Consider the following 22,284-nt stretch of genomic DNA (forward strand, 5'->3'; position numbering starts at 1 on the left):
TTCCCTGCTTATGTCACTCAGAACAACTCCACTATTGCTTAGATGTTTTTGTGAACATGCTCCAATCTACCTCTCTCTGTTTTTGCATCTTTGCAGGACTCGTTGAATGGTATTAATGCTACAGACAAGGACAACTGTACAGGCATTTAAAGAAAATTTGCTTCCATCTAGTTTTGAAGTACCAGTAGAAAGGAAAAAACAAGTTGCCACTATATATCAGACTTATAACACCAAAAGTTTTTTAAGTTTGCAAGTAAATAGATATGTTTAAAATAGTATCAATCTCACTGAGATTTGAGAGCCATTTTGAGAGATAATGAGTATGCCAGTCACGTGATCTGTGACGTAGAGGTAGAAACCACATATCCCTGCCCCACCAACAACAATGCAAATAATGCAGACTTTGTGAGAGCCTACAACGATTACTTTGTGAAAAATGATGATCAGAACCGTATCATTTTTAGCCTGAATATATGGAGGATAAGCTACAAGTTTTAGAAGTTGTGTGCTAAACCTATCAAGCTTTAGTGAAACACTAAACATCTTGTAGCCGTATTGCTAAGTGCTTCACAAGAAATACAGATTACGAACATAATAAAATTATTACTTACGGTACATTGTCTGCTGTCACTGCAATGATGACTGATAGGATCTTCATATCGTCCCGTTTAGATGAAGAATTATAATTAATCTTGATCCACACGAACGGTTCCTGTCTGCAGACGCTATCTGCAGGCAGACGCTATCTTCAGTTGGCATGTCGTTGTCTCCGTCTCCGAGTATGAAGTGAATGTCACAGTTGAACAATTTCCAGATTTATAGCTAAATCCTCCTATTATCCAGATGAGAGGCATGATTTATAATCTAGAACAACTTTGACGAGCCCAGAGGCGATGCAGCAGCAGCAACAACAGTAGCAGGACACCTGCCAGCTCAATGCTGCAGCTTAAGCTAATAGTTAGCTCTCTGTTATCAATGCCCCGATAAAAAAAAGGTTGTCTTTGTTAGCGCTTATAATAACAATATCGCTAATATTTGGTAAATATTCAGGTTACGTTATATAATTAGAGTATTGTTGGCGGGTATTATTATGAGGGCTTTGTGAGTGGAATAGAGAGCCCCCGTTGACTCAATTGTTAGAGGAGTTTTTATTTATTTATTTATGAAACATGTGTTCATGTTTTACATAGGGATTGTGAATGATATACCTCATGTCTCTTTCTAACTTTGGCATATTTCCAATGTGGATATGGTCAGAGTGCGGAAGTGTTCCCATCGTGACGTCATCCCACCCCGAATCGACGGAAATGGCAGAAAACATTCGGAGCGGAATATTCAAAATGCCTGTCTGAAATTGTGATATTTTGTGATGTTTAGACTGTACTTTCACATACTTGTCGGATTGAAAATACAATTGGATATGGTTCAATTGATAAAACGATAAGACAAAGTCAGCTTGTTTTCCCATTTTACTGGTACTTTAAGGGACACCAATGCCCCAGCTTTTCTTCATGTATGCACTTCTTCCTGCAAGGATTCTGCATTTTAAAACCTCCTTAGCACTCTATTAGTTGATCTTAATAATGTTGCATGTGGTGAGTCCATATCACTGTACAAATCTGTCACAAAAAAGGCTCAATCCATTAATTGTTTTTAACTTATACTGTTAATTGTATTGCTGCAGTAACACACTGATCGTGTCAAAGTGTAGTTGTACACATGAGTTGAAATCAGAATCAGCTTTATTGGCCAAGTTAAGTATATTTAACACAATTAATTTTACTCTGTAGGCTGCTCTCTTTGTTCACTGTTAACAAAAACTATTAATAAAAAAAATTAACTAAAACTATAAACAAGTATTTAAATAACATGTGCAAGACTAATACATAATATTGCACAGTGGTGAATAGAGCAAAGAGCAAAACGATGATAACTCCAACATGAGTTAGTACAGTCACAGTGACAGAATAATTCCAGAGTTATTTCACAGTGTTCATCAGATTGATAGCCTGGGGAACAAAACTGTTCTTACGACGGATTGTTTTGGCGTACTGTGATGTGTAACCCCTGCCAGAGGGAAGGAGTTTGAATAGTTTGTGACCAGGGTGTGTGGGGTCTGCAGTGATGCTACCTGCCCATTTCCTGACCCCGGACTGGTATAAGTCATGAAAGGATGAAGGTTGACAACAATGATTTTTTTTTGCAGTCCTAATTGTCCATTGTCCAGTTTGGTTGCAAATCCAAACCACATAGTGATGGAAGTGCACAGGACAGACTGAATGATAAGGGTGTAGAACTTGATCAGCAGCTCCTATGGCAGGTTGAACTCCTTGAGCTGATGCAGGAAGTACATCCTCTGCTGTGCCTTCTTTCTGATTGTGTTTATTTGGGATGTCCACTTCAGGTTTCGCTGTGCTGTTCAGAGTAGTTCAGAGTTCTCCTTAAGTCCACTGTCATCTCCACAATCTTGGGGAAGTTCAGCTCCAGATGGTTCTGACTGCACCAGAGAGCCAGCTGTTCCACTTCCAGTTTGTAGGCAGACTTGTCGCCGTCCTGTATAAGACCGATGACAGTGGTGGTGTCTACAAATTCAGGCCCGGCCCTAACCAATCTGGCGCCCTAGGCAAGATTTTAGGTGGCGCCCCCCCACATCGGCAGTGAAGTGTATATACTCACAAAAAACCGAATAGCTTTGTCTTTGACCTTCTTTTTTTTTACTTAAAGAAAGCAAATTAACAATCAGAATAGTTAACAAGATTAAAAAAAATATGAATAAATAAATGAATACAAAAAATAAAAAAATAATATCTAACAATCAATTTATTGTCATCATTACAGTGAAATGCTGAATGGCAGAATGCAAAGTAACAGTATAAAATATTATATGAAAATGTTATGTTATGATTATCTTTAACCGAATCACAGCAGTGCTCAAATTAAAAAACAGCATTCCCTCTCATGTAATATTGCTTAATTAACATTAATGATGTGCACTTTAACAACTAGACTTACAACTATACCTAATATATAAAGGGGTGGGAAAGTGACTATTACCTGCATGGCAAACATTAGCTAACCAGAAGGCAATAACAATGTAAACAAAAAACACCTGCTTAAAAGATCTAATACAAATGTCTCTGAGGAATGTAAGGTGGGAGTACTGTAATTACCTAACGTTACATTATTATTTTCCATAACAATTTAGCCCCCTCCACAATGTTAACCCGACGTTAAAACAGAACTAGCTATTTATTGATTAGCAATTGCCGAATCATGTAATATTAGCTTAATGCTAAAAAGCCAGTTTACTATCACATTCTGTAACAGACAAATAATTTCATGTAGACTAACGTTACCTACCTGCTACCTCTGTCTTTTTCTCGTTTCTCCTCTTCTTTTCTCTTTTTTCTTCCCTGGGCACCTGACAGTTTTGGCCGTTTTGACATCTTGTGTTGTTTTTTTGATGAGGTGACGTCCAAAAAGAGTCATGATACGGGAAGGGAGGTGGGGGCGTAATGTTGTAACAAATAATATTTCTATTAAATAGGCTTTACTTTGCATTTTAATTAACGTGGGATTATTTTTTGTATTTAGAAATAATAGTAACAACTATTTTTTCTTTTTTTTTTTTCTCCAACATTTGTGGCACTGGCATGGTGCCCCCTGATGGACGGCGCCCTTAGCATTTGCCTATACGGCCTATGCCACGGGCCGGCCCTGTGCAAATTTCAAGAGTTTCACCGAAGGATCCCCTGTGGACACTGTTGAGGGAGAAGAGCAATAGGGAGAGAACATACTCATGGGGCGCGCCAGTGCTGATTGTCCGGGTGCTGGATGTGATGCTCCTCAGCCTTACCTGCTGCCTACTGTCAGTCAGGAAGTTATCCACTGACATGTGGAGGCTGGCAATGTGAGCTGGGTGAGTTTACAGTGCAGTATATTCTGGATGATGGTGTTAAATGCAGAGCTGAAGTCCATGAACAGGATCCTAGCGTGGGTCCCTGGGGAGTCAAGGTGATGCAGTATGTAGTTCAGTCCCATTTGACTGCATCCTCCACCCACCTGTTTGCCACATAGGCAAACTGCAGGAGGTCCAGTAGGGGGCCAGTGATATCCTTCAGATTATGTGTCTCTTTCCTTGGTTTGTCTCTGTCATCTTACACCACATTCTCTCTAGTGGTGGGCAGGCTCAAGAGGAAAGCTGTAGATTTGCACATTGATTTACAGTAGCTGTTCACGTGTGTTTTGGCTTGATCCTGACTTGTAGTCTTCATTAATGAAAAAACAAATGTAGAATGTCTCGATAATACTTTAGGGGAAACATGTAAAAGAGGGTCTTGTGTTCGTAAACCCTCAGAGAGCTTTAAGCCTTACAATGTAACACAATTCTGCATCTAATAGTCATATTTTCCATGTGAGAAGAAATAGGTTTTGCCTTCAACTGTGACAGATTGATTTTTTTTTCACTTTCACAAAGTCTGATTGAAACTGTCCTAAAGCAAGAATTGTATTGTTTTTTAATGAAATCTTAGTTTAGAGGGGTCATATGATGATTTTTTTTCTACGTTTAAAACACTTCCTTGTGGTCGACATATCATGTAATGGTGTTTTTTTGGTCAGAATTTTGCATCAGCAGTCTTATGTACATGCCTCCATTTCAACAACGACTTGCCATGTTGTAGTTTTTAGCGCTTCCATAGCAAGGCTAATGACAGATATAAGTTTGAACTGTACGCTACTTTTTATTAGAAATGGCAACGGCAACTATAACGCGCAAAGCACTGGGTAAATTTGTACCATTAGATTTTGTTGGGATCTTTTTGTGTGCCTTTTTAGTGATATTTAATCACTCCCAAAGAATCACACATATTTGCATGTTTTTGTATTTATCTCAGAGCACCAGTGTCAAATATAAATGAATGTATTATTTCATTCAATTTAAACAATATCACATTAAATTGTACATTTCCCCTATGTCTGATTTTTGTGGTAATGTGTTTTAACCCATTTAATAATCATTCCACTCAAAGTTGCACTTTGCTTGGTAAATACTGAATACTGTTTGTTTTTTAACTTTACTGTCATTAACAGCCAACTAAGTTGAGAGGGGCAAGATGAGACAAATACGGAGATATGTGTCTGAGAATTTAATCTGCAGCTTTTGATGCTTCAAATGACAGGGACAAAATCCTCTAACAGATAGATATATAGTGGAACAATTGAACACATATGGAAAATATCTAAAACATTAGTGGGACAAAATATTAGCTTTAAGGGTACAGTTGTTATGTACAGGCCAGTTTCATTAGTTTAAAAAAAACATTTAACCACATTAAAAGCAATGTCTTCTAACAATTTCCATTTAATGACTTTGAGTAAATTTCTCTGTATTTTCACTTTGTCAGTTTTGGGGGTTTCCTTCCTTCAGTTTGTGTGCATAAAATGCATTGTCCACAATTGTTACTGTTGTGAATTTCGGCACATTTTTAATGAGTCACTACAATACTAGAATACTTGATTGTATAATTTTAATATCTTGCGTTTATTTAAAAAGTCATAAAAACTGAAATACATTTTGGATTTTCTTCATGAACTGAACTTTGTTTTAAAGAGTCAAGAATTGGACATAAAGGAGTAAAATTATGTTTAGTCATTTATTCAAAGACAATGTGTGCTTTAATGGTAATAACTGTCCTAATAAATATGCAATTCACTGTTTTGTCTTGTGTTCATTACAACTTGCACTGTAAGGCTGGTTAACGTTCCTCTATAACTTGTGCCTGCGTCTTCCAACACATGAGGAACATCTTGTGGATTGTTTGGTGGTGGTGGTGGTGGCTGGAGCCTATCCCAGCTGCACTCGGGCGGAAGGCAGGAATACCCCCTGGTCAAGTCGCCCCTTAATCGCAGGCACAACACTGACAGAATTATTCACACACATACTGTACACACTAGGGAAGATTTATTGTTTCCAACCAGCCTATGCCCAGGTGCATGTCAGTGATGTATTTATGTGCAAGGCGCCCTCTAGTGGTCATGTGGCCACACTGTTCTAAACGGATGTAATGCTGGATTCTACCCAACGGACTGCTGCAAAATAAAGTACAATCATTGAGAAGGCCTACGCCAGGGGCGTCACTAGCTTTTAAGGACAAGGGGGGCTTAGCCCCCAGGAGATGCAGGATGCGAGCGAACGTAGCGCACGAGCACAAAACTTCACAAACGGCTAACAAATTATTAATTATTATTAATTCAGTCGGTTTAGTTTCAATCTGTGTTCAGTTTGCACAGTGACATTTTGTTTACAGCATCAACAAGAAACAATTACTTGCATGATCCTTCAAGATACACTGAAACCCAATGAAAGTCATGGCATTAGCCTCTATGTTATTCATTCACAACATAGAGGCTAATGCCACAACTTTCGCTCACAATACAATAATCGTTTGTTCCCAAATATTTTGAAGTTGCACAGATTACATTTTGGGCACATATGTGACTAAAATGGTTGTAAATTCAAGCCCTGGAAATATTACTTAATTAGTTGAATTAAAGTAATATCTGGATCGGAATAATTTGGCTAGTATATACTATATTTATATATATATATTATGGCAAGCCGTTAAGGAAATTAAATATATATGGAAGTCTGAATAGAAATGAGAAACTTTTATATATACTGTAAATAAGAAAGACTTAGTCTGCTGATCTGAAAAAGAGCCAAAGCTGTCAAAGAGCTGAGGGACCATCTTCAAAGTGCAATGCTGAAACAAATAATGCAAACAATAAAATATAACTTCCAGGGCTTGAGATTAATGTAGTCCCGTCGTCCCGGGGATGGTAAAAAAAATGCACAGGATGAAATTAAATGCTCCCCGGGACGATGGCTTTTAACCATTTTTTTTCTTTTTCTTTTTATGTATTTATTCATTTTACATTTTATATTAAATGTCTTGGTTTTTCCACCCTCTGAAAATTCTATGAAATGTTTAACAAGCCATCCTATAATAATACAACAGCTATTAATGTAACAATACAATAAAACTAATATATTTAATGATGTTTTCATTATTTTAACAATAGGCTAATGCATATTACTTTATATAGATTCTACAAGAAACACAAAACTTAAAAACTAAATTATTTACAATTGCAGACACAAGGTTCTTGTTCTGCAGTGCTGTGTGCTAATGTGCTTCGTACACCTGCAGGACCGCAAGCAAGGTCGCAGAGAAAATGCGGACTGGAGTTTGAGTGATGTGGGCATTTTCTATATAAACAAGTGGAATGGATTGGATACCGACACACTAAAGGGGCTCTCTACCTTACACTATGAGGTGAGGGGAAACTGAGTGAATAATGACAGGTTATATGATTATTTATTTAAACTCATATTCGGGCCACTTTATAATGAATATGTCGGCATGTATTTGTAAAAAAAAAAAAAAATACTTTTTTTTTTTTTTAACACCAAATTATTTAGGGGGGGCTTGAGCCCCCCTAAAATAGGCCTAACAACGCCAATGGCCTACGCAATGATGGGTGATATCTGATTTGGCAATGAAAGATTATTAGATATCAGTGTAGCTGTTGCTGAGAGGTTGCATGCTTTAAATGTGTGTCATAAATAAATAAATATTAATAAACGAGTTAGTGATGCAGAGTTATAAAATATTAGAAAATGTGTGATTGTAAAATCTACTGAGCAATATGTAAATGTATTGTGTTGCAAAGCGGAACGATTGTTGTGACGTTGCGACCCCACGGACTATAAACAAGGTACAACATGCAAGAGGGGAAGAAGGGTGCTTGGACACGTTGTCTTCAGCTCCTCGAAAGCTTTAAGTGTATTCGATGATTTGTGCAAAACTTCAAGCAACTGATTGTTAGAACCTCTTTTCGTTACAAGCAGCCAACGAGGTATTGTATTTTTGTAATTTAATTTATTTCTGAGGGTTTATTGATGTGAAGTCAAAGTCTGATGTGCTGTATTGTGCTGTGTTTTGAAAGTTCTCACGGCGTGTCGGCGTGGATACAGCAAGAAGGAGTCGTCCATAAACGCCCGTTTTACAAAAAAGAACTTTCCTGTGTTGCCGTGGATCGAAAGGAGCTAAAATCAGTATCATCTCTTCTGGTTGCCACTCAAGGTTGCAAAAGGTTCAGTTCCGTATCTTCCCCACGGTGTCTTGGGCTGAATGAGCATGTATCGGACGCATCCTTGCTCATCCATGCAGACTGGACGCTGGCAGAGAGTTGGTGGGCAGCCGAGGATGGAGTCGACTGTCTTGGTTGCTTTGTTCTGTCTGTACCTGTATCTGACCATTCGCACCCCATTCCATCCGATAGTGTGGAACACCGCAGAGACCACCGCAGTGTATATGGGTGTTGAAATTATGTCTTTGTTTGGTTGCTTGTCAATATATTGTGCAATCGCGTGTGCGCAAAGTATAGTGGATGTTACTTTTTTTTTTTTGATGGTTTTACTTTTGTGCATGTCTGCAGGATTGGTAGTGCTGATGGCTGCACCAGCTCTGCTCTTTTAATGTCTAATGTCCTTTGTGTTCTTTGAAGTTTCCCTCTTACACACATGTTTATGTGTGCTATGGCTATGAGTTTTTTTCTCCCTTGGCCCTAATCTGGACCCCTTCTAGGGGCCCAAGCTTAGATTGAATATTTTTTCTTTCTCACCCCAGCGTTTACCTGCTTCTCACCTTTTTTGTAAGGGGCGCCATAAATTGGCAGACCTTAGCGCTCCTGTTCTGTCTCCCTGTAATGTTTGCTCTTGAATGGGATTGTTCTGAAAATCTTAATTTCCCCTCGGGGATTAATAAAGTATTTCTGATTCTGATCATTGTTCTTTTGTACATTTTGAACATTGCAACAAGAGAAAAATCCTCATAGGTCTTTTTTTTATTGCATTACCCATAGGTGCAAAATAATTAAGGCACCATGGGGCCAAATAAAGTTCTACTGTGGCATATGTTGATTTATCAATTCCATTGATAACTACTTTTTTCACATTGCAAAACTATACATTATAAAATGTGTTTTCTGTTTACATTTGTGCGGTGGTGTAGGCTGGATGCGTATTAGAATTATAGTTTGTTCAAAAATTGTTTAGCATTTCTTACCTTTTGGTTTGCAACTCTCCATTTGGAACGGATTAATAACAAAACACTTTGGTTATGTCTTTGCTTGTGGGGATTGTTCATTAGTTTTTTTGCAGTTAAATAAATGATAATAAATGGGTTATACTTGTATAGCGCTTTTCTACCTTCAAGGTACTCAAAGCGCTTTGACAGTATTTCCACATTCACCCATTCACACACACATTCACACACTGATGGCGGGAGCTGCCATGCAAGGCGCTAACCAGCAGCCATCAGGAGCAAGGGTGAAGTGTCTTGACCAAGGACACAACGGACGTGACTAGGATGGTAGAAGGTGGGTATTGAACCCCAGTAACCAGCAACACTCCGATTGCTGGCACGGCCACTCTACCAACTTCGCCACGCCACAAGAATAGAGCCACAAGACCTGGGCAAATTAAGACCCGGGGGCCGCATCCTAAATTAAGTTAAGCTTTTCAATCTGGCCCACCGGACATTCCCAAATAATTGTTTTAGATCTTTAAGATGGAAACTGTAGCTGCCATTATAATGTGCAGTGATGTTTTGAAATGACCGTAAGTCTTGAACTATACAAAGTATTTCAATGGTTGGCATCTGCGCTATTACATGATATACTAGTTACCAGTGTTGGGACTAACGCGTTACTGTAACGCCATTATTTTTGTCGGTAACTAGTAGTCTAGCACGTTATTTTTTATATTCAGTAACTCAGTTACCGTTACTACATGATGCGTTACTGCGTTATTTTACACTATTTTTAATATAGTATCGGCTAGAAACTGAGAAGATCTGAGTGTGTTTTATTGGAGAGCTGCGGTGTCGTCCTTCAGAATGTTCCTGTGTCACAAGAGGCGCGCTGTGTATGGGGCCGGGGGGCGTGGCGTGTTTACTAATACGACATCATGGCGGAGCCGAAGTCGAGTTTCTTAACATGGAGATATTCTCACTACTTTTCTTTTGTCGAGCACAAACAAAATAACATTTTAGTTAAATGTAAGTTGTGTCTTGGATCAAAGATCATATCTACTGCCCAAAACAGCAATTCAAATCTGCTGAAACAGCTACAAAAGCAACATGTTTCGACAAAGCTAGCAAAGAGAGACAGACTCCGATGCCACTTCACCTCCACCACCACCTCAGCAACAGCAGCTGAATTTTAACGGAGGGACTGCTAGCCAGGACAACATTGATAGCCATTGCAGCCTATGTGCTAGAAGACATGCAGGCGTTCATATGTTGTCAAGATTCAGTGTTTTATCATTCATAGTTAATGTTATAAATCCCACATTCTTTATTTTCATGTACATTCTGGGTGTCTCATTCAGTAAAAAAAAATTAAATTCCATTCCGTTTTTTAAGGCGGTCTGTCATAACGTTTTTAGCATTCAATCAGACATTATTGTGAGGTTTTGTTTTAGTGTTCCTAAAAATAGATATACCCAGACACATTTTTGTTCTCTAAATTTGGCCCCCCCGAGTCAAAATAATTGCCCAGGTCTGCTTTAGAGATAAAAATAAGACAAGAGACCTGTTCGTGGATTCAGTGGTCTCGTTCTCGCGTGACGCTCGTTTGACCTGTCAAAGGTCGTGAGGGATAAACAAATCGAGAAAATTGCTTCCTTATTATCGAGTCGTTCTGATTTGCAAGTAAATGTCGACTTTGAATATTTTATGCGATGAAGTGTTGAGTCCTTTAAAGCCCATTTGCGTCGTGGACTCAAGGCATCCGGAAATACGAAAGATGGAACTGGCGCTCGCAAAATTTACTCCAAACATTTATGTTTAATAATGTAAGGAGGAAGTTTGCAATTAATCTAACAAGTGAATGTCTGGAGTAACTAGCGCTGTTACAAAGACGAGATGTCGCCCAAGGCTGATTATAGCGAACTTAAAGTCAATCGACACTCCGATCGAAGAAGTTGCTACGATCAAGGAGCAGCAGAAAACCATCGTGGCCCTTGTTGTGCAGCTGGATCAGATGAGGGCTGACAATCTGGAGAATGATAAGAAAATTGCAATTCTGGAGAACAGAGTTACTGATATTGAGCAGTACACACGGATCAATGATGTGATCAACACCGGACTTAGCATCAAACCCCGGTCTTACGCATGAGCAGTAACCCCAGCGAATGGAGGGGAGCCGGCGGAGTTAGATATTATTTCAATGGAGCGACAGGTAGCGGTCTTCATGCAGTCCAAGGACATACAACTGGACTGTAACAGCCTCGAAGCATGTCACCTTTTGCCCAGGAGAGGAACAAACGACAAGCCGAGCGTAGTCCTGAGATTTGTAAACAGAAAGCACAAGATCGCGTTGCTAAAACAGGGAAGAAAGCTAAAAGGAACAAACGTATACATCAGAGGTGTCCAAACTTTTTCCACTGAGGGCCACACACGGAAAAATTAAAGCATGCGGGGGCCTTTTTGATATTTGTCATTTTCAAACCGTAACAAAATATATGGATTTGTTTTGGGGTTTTTTAACCTTCAGGGCTCTCTGGGACCATAAAGGGTCTAAGTCATTAAAATGTTAAAAACAAGTCAAATTATTATTGTATTTTTTTATTTAACGCTTACAGTAAATCTCTACAGTATATCAACTTCGGGTTGATGTAAAGTTAAAAAAACCAAAAAGGTTTTATGCCTTTTCTGTCAAAGACAACTTTTTGTTTTATAATAAAACTGAAATAAACAGTATTTCCCCCACTGCCCAAAACATTCCGAAAGCAATGTTTGATGAAGTATTTAGAGCCTTAAAAAGATCAATAATGCAGGACACCATTGATTTTAATTCATTATTATTTTTGAGTAATCACAGTGAAAAGATAAATAAAATCCCATTAAATATATTTGGGATCCACAAGGTGCCCCACTCACAAAGTGATACATTTTTATTAGTTTTTTTTTACTTTCAACACTTAAGTTACGAGATCAACTTCAGATATATCTGTCGATTTTACATTTCAACTATTATTTTGTTTGTTTTTATGCTCTTTCATCAAAGAAAGGAGCCTTGAATAGGTCAATAATTCATTATAACATTGATTTTTTTTTTTTTGGAGCAATGGCAAAAAAAGAAAAATAAAGATAGACAAAAGAGAAAAAAACAGCCTGCATTGCAGCTTTGTGTCAACATTGCAACTCATTCCACTTTTTGTAATGTTTTTTTTAAATTTTTGCAATAGCATTTCCAGAATGTGTCGCGGGCCGGTAAACAATTAGCTGCGGGCCGCAAATGGCCCACGGGTCGCACTTTGGACACCCCTGGTATACATGAACGACCATTTGACCAAACAAAATGCTGATTTATATAGCCCGAAAAGCACGCCAAATGAAAAGAGAAGAAAATTCTACAAACTTGGACTGTGAACTGTAAAGTATCCATCAAACTCAACGGTACTCCGGAGAACGCCAAAGTGCTGGTAATTAGAAACATCGAAGATCTGAACGAATATGACGTTTGAACTGGACTAAGGTAAAAGCGATTATCATGACACACATTGACAATACGCAAGATACAACTGTTGACACTAGCCACATAATTCAGTTGGTAAGTGAGTATGACAATGTACAGTTGAAAGCATCTCAATACACTGAGCACCACCTACAAGACTTGGAACATGATATAGACCCGGACAATAATTTCCCCCTCAATATCAATGAGAACTGCTGCTATACACCAATGAACAGTACAACCAGAATATTATTACTAAAGGCAGATTATCAATTATCCATTTCAATAATACAAACCCCGTTTCCATATGAGTTGGGAAATTGTGTTAGATGTAAATATAAACGGAATACAATGATTTGCAAATCATTTTCAACCCATATTCAGTTGAATATGCTACAAAGACAACATATTTGATGTTCAAACTGATAAACTTTTTTTTTGTTGCAAATAATCATTAACTTTAGAATTTGATGCCTGCAACACGTGACAAAGAAGTTGGGAAAGGTGGCAATAAATACTGATAAAGTTGAGGAATGCTCATCAAACACTTATTTGGAACATCCCACAGGTGAACAGGCAAATTGGGAACAGGTGGGTGCCATGATTGGTCCGTAATATCATCAAAGGGTTCAGAGAATCTGGAGATATCACTGCACGTAAGCAGCTAAGCCCGTGACCTTCGATCCTTCAGGCTGTACTGCATCAACAAGCGACATCAGTGTGTAAAGGATATCACCACATGGGCTCAGGAACACTTCAGAAACCCACTGTCAGTAACTACAGTTGGTCGCTACATCTGGAAGTGCAAGTTAAAACTCTCCTATGCAAGGCGAAAACCGATTATCAACAACACCCAGAAACGCCGTCGGCTTCGCTGGGCCTGAGCTCATCTAAGATGGACTGATACAAAGTGGAAAAGTGATCTGTGGTCTGACGAGTCCACATTTCAAATTGTTTTTGGAAACTGTGGACGTCGTGTCCTCCGGACCAAAGAGGAAAAGAACCATCCGGATTGTTATAGGCGCAAAGTTGAAAAGCCAGCATCTGTGATGGTATGGGGGTGTATTAGTGCCCAAGACATGGGTAACTTGCACATCTGTGAAGGCGCCATTAATGCTGAAAGGTACATACAGGTTTTGGAGCAACATATGTTGCCATCCAAGCAATGTTACCATGGACGCCCCTGCTTATTTCAGCAAGACAATGCCAAGCCATGTGTTACATCAACGTGGCTTCATAGTAAAAGAGTGCGGGTACTAGACTGGCCTGCCTGTAGTCCAGACCTGTCTCCCATTGAAAATGTGTGGCGCAATATGAAGCCTAAAATACCACAACGGAGACCCCCGGACTGTTGAACAACTTAAGCTGTACATCAAGCAAGAATGGGAAAGAATTCCACCTGAGAAGCTTAAAAAATGTGTCTCCTCAGTTCCCAAACGTTTACTGAGTGTTGTTAAAAGGAAAGGTCATGTAACACAGTGGTGAACATGCCCTTTCCCAACTACTTTGGCACATGTTGCAGCCATGAAATTCTAAGTTAATTATTTGCAAAAAAATAAAGTTTATGAGTTTGAAAATCAAATATCTTGTCTTTGCAGTGCATTCAATTGAATATGGGTTGAAAAGGATTTGCAAATCATTGTATTCCGTTTATATTTACATCTAACACAATTTCCCAACTCATATGGAAACGGGGTTTGTAGAAGCCTAAACGGGAATTTCAAGGGCATAAAGGACTATTTACACACCTTTTCACAACCATTTAACATAATTGCAGAATCTGAAACTTGGATTCAGTGAAAAAGTGACAAATTTTGAACTGGATGGTTATGACCTTATTAATGTGAATAGACAAAACAAGTCGGGTGTAGGGGTGGCAATCTATGTGGATAACACCTTGAGATTCAAACGTCTGGATGATATGACAACTGTGGTTGATAACCTACTTGAATGTCTAACAGTTGAAATTTGTATGGAAAAAAGTAGAAATGGCATTATTAGTTGTATATACAGATCGCCAGGTACAAGCATTGAACGTTTTACAGATTGGATGGAATGCTTGTTTTCAAAGAAGAGTAACATTAATAAAGCTGTCTTCATTTGTAGAGACTTTAATATTGACATGTTAAATCCCAGTAAAAATAAAGATATAGATAATTTCATTGACACAATGTACAGTATGAGTCTATATCCCAAAATCACCACACCCAGTCGAATTACATCCCACTCTGCCACTCTAATTGACAACATATTCACTAATGATATTGAGAATAAGACCATAAGTGGGCTATTGATCAAAGATATCACTGACCACCTCCCAGTTTTTCTGATATTTAATGGAAACTACAGGACAAAAAAACTAGAAAAGCCAACCCAATACAGAAGAACGAGATCAGAGGAATCCATTAGTTAATTTAAACATGATTTACTGGAGCAGAATTGGGATGTAATTTATGAAAATGGTGATGTTAAAAGTGCTTACAATATATTCTTGAGAATATTTAGGTCATTGTACAATACAAATTGCCCAATAAAAGAATGCACCAGTAAAAAAATATATACTAACTGTCCTTGGATCAAAAAGGGATTGCAAAATGCTTGCAAAAAGAAAAACACTCTTTACAGGGAATTTATAAGATTGAAAACAAAAGAAGCAGAAAATAAATATAAAAAATATAAAAACAAATTAATTCATATTATAAGGTCAAATAAGAGAGATTATTATAAGAAATTACTAGATGATAATAAAAACAATATCAAAGGAATATGGAATGTATTAAACAGTATTATAAGAAACAGTACCTCTTCAATTAACTATCCAAAGTATTTCACGAATGATGGTAAAGAAAATGATAATATTGAAGATGTGGCTAATGCCTTCAATAAATTCTTTGTAAGTATTGGACCTGAACTTGCAGAAAAAAATCCCAGATCCACGGACAACTGGTAAAAATATGGAGGAAATGTTGGAGAGAAATCCCAATTCTATGTTTTTAAATGCAGTGGGTAAAGAAGAAGTTTTGGATATTGTAAACAAATGTAAGAACAAAATGTCCACTGACTCCAATGACATTAGTATGGCATTGGTGAAAAAGGTCATAACAGGTATATCAAAACCATTAACATATATCTGTAATTTGTCATTTCAAACCGACGCATTTCCAAATCAAAAGAAAATAGCTAAAGTTATACCTCTATTTAAAACTGTGAACAAACACCACTTCACAAACTATAGACCCGTCTCTTTACTTCCACAATTCTCTAAAATATTAGAAAAACTATTCAATAACAGGTTAGATGCATTTATAGAAAAGCATAAATTACTCTCTGACTGTCAATATGGGTTTAGATCAAACAGATCTACATCAATGGCAACAGTTGAAACAATAGAGGAAATCACAAATGCCATTGACAAGAAACAATATGCAATGGGAATATGTATTGATCTAAAAAAAGCATTTGACACAATTAACCATGATATATTAATCAATAATATGGAAAAGTATGAAATCAGGGGAGTTGTACTAGACTGGCTTAAAAGTTACTTAAATAAGAGACAACAGTTTGGGAAGTTGGGGGATTGCTGTTCATCGTCTTTGGACATTGCTTGTGGTGTCCGTGTTGGGGCCAAAACTGTTCATCCTGTATATCACATATGTCAGAGTCAAGGCCCGCGGGCCATATCCGGCCCGCGAGAAGGTTTTTTACGGCCCTTGGGATGATCTTGATTTATTATTAGAACCGGCCCGCAGACCGCAGATCTTTTACACGCACCAAGCGGATGCCGGTCCAAGGTTCCGAAAGGGGGCGAGCGGCCCGCCGGGACGCGCCTGCCGGCCGAAGGGCTGCAGCCCGGCCGTCAGTCGCGGAGCCCGCCGTGCCACGCGCGCCAAGGGGGCGGGCCGAAACCCGGCCCCGAGGCCCTGAGACTTCTGCTTTGTTTCCCCAAACCGCGCGTCACCGCCGGGCCCGCACCACCGTCGGGCTGCAGCCCGAGCGTCGGTGGCGGAACCCGTCATGTGCCGCGCGCGCCAAGCGGAGCGGGGGGGGGTCAAGCGGGCCGAAACCCGCAGGCCACCCCCTCACCACGAGGCCCTGAGACTTCTGCGTTTGACCCCTACGCGCGGCCCGTCGGGACGCGCCCGCCGTCAAGCCACGAGGGCCAGCCGTCGGGTCGCGGAGCCCGCCGTGCCACGCGCGCCAAGGGGCGGGCCGAAACCAGCAGGGGGGTTTCGGGCACCCAACTCGCCTCCCTCCCACGGAGGGAGGAGGGGGGTTTAATGTGAACATTACTGTGCAATCACATATTTAGAGTTTTTACTCAATTCAAGTTTAAAAGTTAAAGTTTAATATTTGTTTTCACTGCATGTTACTTCTCCTTAAACAAAGTGTTGTTTTTGATTTATAGATTTTTGCACTTTATTTTATTGTATTTCAATTTAATTATATTTTAAAAATATTTCAGTTGAGTGGATGATAGAAAATTGCTATTATTGTTTTTTTCTTTGAAGTAAATTTAGCCCACTTTTGCTAAAATAGAAAATATAGGCTACTGATGGTGCCTTGAATACCGGTTTCTTTCATTTAATGTTCATGTTATGGGGATTTTTATATAAAGGAAATTTGTCTTTTGTGTCTGTTGAAAATTAAAGATTACTGACAGAGCCATAAGAAAATATTGCTTTATTTATCTGATCATATTGGAATATATTTGTTAGGTTTTCAGTAGGTTCAATTAGGTTCACTAGACTATATGCGTCATTTAAAAAATTTTCAATGAACATTCGAACAGTCCGGCCCTCGGCTTGTAGCTAAATTTTTTATTTGGCCCTCCGTCCATTTGACTTTGACACCCCTGCTGTATATCACTGATATATGTAAAGTGTGTACATTATTGAAATTAGTGTTATTTGCTGATGACACTGATATTTTTTGTTCAGGGGATGACTTAAATTGCAGGAAGTCATTATGGAAAAAATGAGTAAACTAAAAACTTTGTTTGACTATAATAAATTGTCATTAAACCTGACTAAGACTAAGTTAATGCTGTTTGGAAAGAGGACACGTGAAACAAGGGTGCAGATACAAATAGATGGGGTGGATATTGAAAGGGTTTTTTAAATAAAATTCCTTGAAGTTACAATTGACTATCAAATTAACTGGAAATTGCATATAAAACATGTACAATCTAAACTGTCAAGAAGCATCTCAGTAATAAATAAAGCAAAGCAGGTTCTGGATCACAAATCACTCCACATTCTTTACTGTTCATTAGTATTACCATACTTAACCTGCTGTGTGGAAGTCGGGGGAATAATTATAAAAGCTCATTAAACTCAATAACTATACTTCAGAAAAGAGCTGTACGCATCATCAACAAGGTTGGATATCTGGACCATACTCACTCACTATTCTTACAGTCAAAAATATTGAAATTGAATGATATTATTTTGTATCAAACTGCACAAATAATGTATAAAGCCAAAATAAATAAACTCCCAGGAAGCATTCAAAAATTGTTCAGCACACGAGAACAATTTAGGGGGAATTTAAATTTCAAAATGCTTAGTTATAGAACGACCATTAAAAGTTTTTGTATTTCAATTTGTGGAGTTAAACTATGGAATGGTTTGAATGTGGAGTTAAAGCAATGTCCAAACATAAAGCAGTTTAAAAGGAAGTGTAGGTACATGGTATTTCAGAGGTACAGAGATGAAGAAGGGCTTTGATATTGGGTTGTTTGTGTTGGAAGAGTATGGGGCTGCCCATTGAGGCTGTGGTGTTGCTGTGGTGGCATGATACCATTTCCATGATCACTAGTGGTAAGGGTGTGGCTATGTATGTGTGTAGTGTGTATGTATCTATTATTTATGTATATACAAGTTCATTAAGTTTGTACATAGAGTGAACAGGTAGTTCTAATTCAGAGTAATTTATGATTTAAAGAAAAGGGTTGGGATTAAATAAGTGCAAACTTCTTCTCACTCCTTTTTAAATACATAAAAAGAAAAAAGAAAGTCCAATGCTCAATTGTTTTCATTTTTTATTCTCCATTGTTTTCATTTTGTTATAATGGCTGTTAAGGCTATAGCACTGTATTGGATCAGGCTTGCTCTTGTTTTTATGCATATTTGAAATAAAAATATATCAATCAATCAATCAATCTTGCTGCCAGGGCTTTTGCTGCGTGGGAAATGGGAGTCCAAGCCAAGAAAACCCAACAAGAGGTGAACGAGGAAAAGGCTGAGGACTACCAAAAATCTTTGTTAGTAAAATACACTCTTAACTTTTTGCCAGACCCTCTCTCTATTTCTGACGGTTGGGTAGGAGAAAAGGATGGCACCTACCATGTACGTTTGTACTTTGATATAGGCATCTACCTTGGTGTTACAAACATGGACACAAGAATGCTTCAAAGTTATAAAGAAGGTGATGTGTATTTCTGGTCTTGTCATCCTCGTCCGGACAGAAGGGTGACACGGTAGTGCGGCTGGATCAAAAGAGACGTCGGAGACGCTTTACTGAACCAAAGGTTGCTTTATTACAAGCGAGCGTCATTATACAGGACTGCAGTTCCTGGAGGAGGTTAGGTCAAGAAAATGTGTCTCCCCTAACTTGGAGAAGCCAAACCATCAGTTTTATATTCCTCCTTCCTGTCTCTGTGTGTGTGTGCTAAGTCAGGACAGTGCATAAAAGGAGAGGTTTGTGGGTAAGTGTCTGGAAAACAAATGCTCTAAGTCACAACTTAAATGTTGGCATTGGGCTGAACATGTAGTCTCTTCTCAAGGATAGGGCTATCACTTTTGCATTCCAAAGTCCCAATTAGGGCTTCTTTCCTACGAGAAGTGATCCAATCCACCTGCGAATATCAAACAAACTAAGGGGCCTTATTTTATTATGTGCTCAAACTGAAATACCACTATTTAATTCAACTTGGTGGTTTGCTTTCTCCAAGATGAATATAAACATTCACCATTTTAAATTTTCCTGAGGGAACTCTCCTGAAGGAATCAATAAAGTACTATCTATCTATATGTAGAATATAGTATGAGTTAATTAATTCACTTCAAAGGCAAGGGTTACCGTTATTTCATAACAGGTCAGATTTCCTTTATGTTTGTATTTTAATGATACCATATGGTGAGGTCACCATATTTTAGCTACATGAACGTTTTTTGTTACGTTTTTTTTCCACCAATATCTAGCAGTCACATACCTGGTAATTTTATTTAGCAATATTTAGTATAAGTTCCGAAACAATTTTGCATGTATTTAAAATACTTGGCACATCATTTATTTTGATGCGATAGGTAAACATAATAATAGTTGCAATAGTTTTGTTATATTTTCAACAGACTGCTTAAATAATAATTAATGGTAAATGCAATCTATGAAATATTTAATTCATTAATTTGAAAAGTTCTTCACTTTAAACATAATTACTTTTACCCCTACTTATGATGTTGAACACATTACACACACAATTATACTAAATGTATGACTATTCCTTGCAAAAATTGTTGTTCTACAATCCTATCAGCAATGAAAGGCAGTTTTGTTTCCTTAAGGCCGAGTGTATGCCTTCCATGAATGTTCACTGTGCTCCCCATAAGCTGTGGGTTGCTATTGAGAAGAAGTCTGGGAAAATCAATAGTGCATACTGTAACTGTTTTGCTGGGTATGTAGTTATGTAGGATAATAGAAAACAGAATCTGAATAATAAAATTCATATTAAATGTTCAGCTTGTGTAGTGCTTAAGTTTTAACCCAAAAGGCTATGCATGTAATATTCATTCTGTTTGTGTAAAAGTTTTTAAGTTTTTAAACATCTTGCCATAGTCAGGTATTGCATAAATTACAATGATTTTTATGACTCTAGAAAAAAAAAAATTGTTATGTACAGGTTAGGACAAACCTGTAACCATGTGGCAGCCCTTATGTTTAAAGTTGGTGAGGCCTGGCGACTCGGGTACATTAGGCCATCATGTATGTCAACGCCATGCTCATGGAAAAAGGGTTCCACTTCCCAGCTGATAGAACCATGTCTCGTTGAGGAAATTTCATTTGATAAGTCACGTCCTGGCCAACTGAGTAAGTTTCTGTTTAAATATAATGTATAATGCTTTTTACTAGTCGGATACTAGGACATTTTATAACTGCAAGATGGTAGCAGCTGCAATGGCTGTATCTTACAACTAGTTCTAATAATCATCTTTTACAAAGTACTAACAACTGACCTACAAAAGACTTACTTTGACCTTTCCTTGATGTATTAGGGAAAGTTAATCGGGAGGTTTGCAGAATACATTAAAATAAGATATTAAGATTAAACATTATAAGCATGTTTTTCACCTTTCAGAAACTTCTGCGTTCGGAAAAAGAAAACGGTTTAATGCCCAAAGAAAACAGCAAAGTGGATCTGTGACAGAATTGATGAATGCATTGAAAATCTGCGCTCCCAATGCTGTGTCATTGAAGATGTGGGATCAAGGGAACCCAGAGCCACATAAGGCCAAACCAGCAGGCTGTTATTTGCCACCATCTATTTCTAACTTAGCAGGCAAGTGTTCAACGCCACAACAAGTTGTCCCTAATTTGAGAAAGGTGCTTCCAATTTTTAATAATCTGCTAATTTTGTGTTGATTTGGCTTTTAGTGCATCAATTTCAAATTGTTTTTCCTAACAGCCAAGGCATGTACAACCCTTGGAGCATGTGCAGCTGAACATGTAACTATGATCGTGTTCCACAGATTCCTCTCCAGTGTTGGGTTTTGGGGACTGAAAAAAAGAAGAATGCATAATTTAAAATAATTTGCCGAGTACTATTTTTTAGTTAAAAAACCCCCACTGTCAATTGATATAACCTATTAGTAGATAATCAATGACACTTAGAACATTTCTGATTACATGATAACAATGATGTAATGTACATTTAATGAATATTTGTACACAACTTTATTGTATAATGTAGCAATATGTTTCAACAATGTTTATTTAAACAACTGTCCATGTCATGTTTTATCATACCTGGTGGGGTTGTTGTGTGTTGGATTCAGAACTATCCTCTACGTTGCCAGTCTGTGGGATAACTTCATCCATGAAAGCAGCAGCAGTAGTTGACGCTTCTGAGTTCACAGAAGCCATTTGTGTAGGTCCATGCCGGACTAGTGTTCTTCTTCTTTTCACGGTAGCTGATGTTGATGTACAGTCCATTTCTAACAATGGCAAAGGGTGGTCATCCGTTGGTTTAGCATGTAAGAAATGTTTACTGCAGATCCGTGAGTCTTTTGTAGGCTTCCAGTCCACCCACTTGTTGTTAGCGTTCTTACATTTCCTATTAACGGCCTGAATCCATTTTATTTTCATGTCTGGATCTTTTGGAAACGGGCACAGTTTGAATGGTGCATCACAAACACATCTTCCTGAGTCAAAATAACACTTATGGATGTCACACATAGTTTGCTTCCATCTCATGAGGCGATACGTACTATTTGAACATCCCACAGCTGCACAAACTGTCTTCGGCATATTGAAAAGTATACACGACGCGGAATAAACAATAATTAAGAAATATATATACTACTATTAACGCTAAAGAGTAAAAGAAAAAAACATGAACTGATGAAGTTGACTTTAAAAAAAAAAAAAAGCATGGAGTCGCTTGGCTTTGTTTATCCCTCACGAACTTTGACCTCGATA

At 38.2% G+C, this 22,284-nt stretch overlaps 1 protein-coding gene and 1 long non-coding RNA gene across 4 annotated transcripts in view; one reads left to right on the forward strand and one right to left on the reverse strand.

The window, feature by feature from the left end:
• Positions 1 to 4,974, forward strand: part of LOC133654023 (6-phosphofructo-2-kinase/fructose-2,6-bisphosphatase 2-like) — a 36,718-nt gene extending 31,744 nt beyond the window's left edge. For all 3 annotated transcript variants that reach the window (XM_062053962.1, XM_062053961.1, XM_062053964.1), the window contains one exon: positions 97 to 4,974. In XM_062053962.1, the coding sequence (XP_061909946.1) occupies positions 97 to 116 (20 nt within the window). In that variant the 3' untranslated portion in view covers positions 117 to 4,974. The remainder of the gene's footprint in view (positions 1 to 96) is intronic.
• A 15,981-nt stretch (positions 4,975 to 20,955) lies between these two features.
• On the reverse strand, positions 20,956 to 22,284 carry LOC133653118 (uncharacterized). Its single transcript, XR_009826664.1, has 2 exons — positions 21,613 to 22,284; positions 20,956 to 21,363 (listed from the first exon to the last, which is right to left on the reverse strand). It is a non-coding gene; the product is annotated as an uncharacterized LOC133653118 (long non-coding RNA).

Source organism: Entelurus aequoreus, linkage group LG07 (assembly GCF_033978785.1).
Source record: "Entelurus aequoreus isolate RoL-2023_Sb linkage group LG07, RoL_Eaeq_v1.1, whole genome shotgun sequence".
In the NCBI taxonomy this organism is placed as follows: Eukaryota; Metazoa; Chordata; class Actinopteri; order Syngnathiformes; family Syngnathidae; genus Entelurus; species Entelurus aequoreus.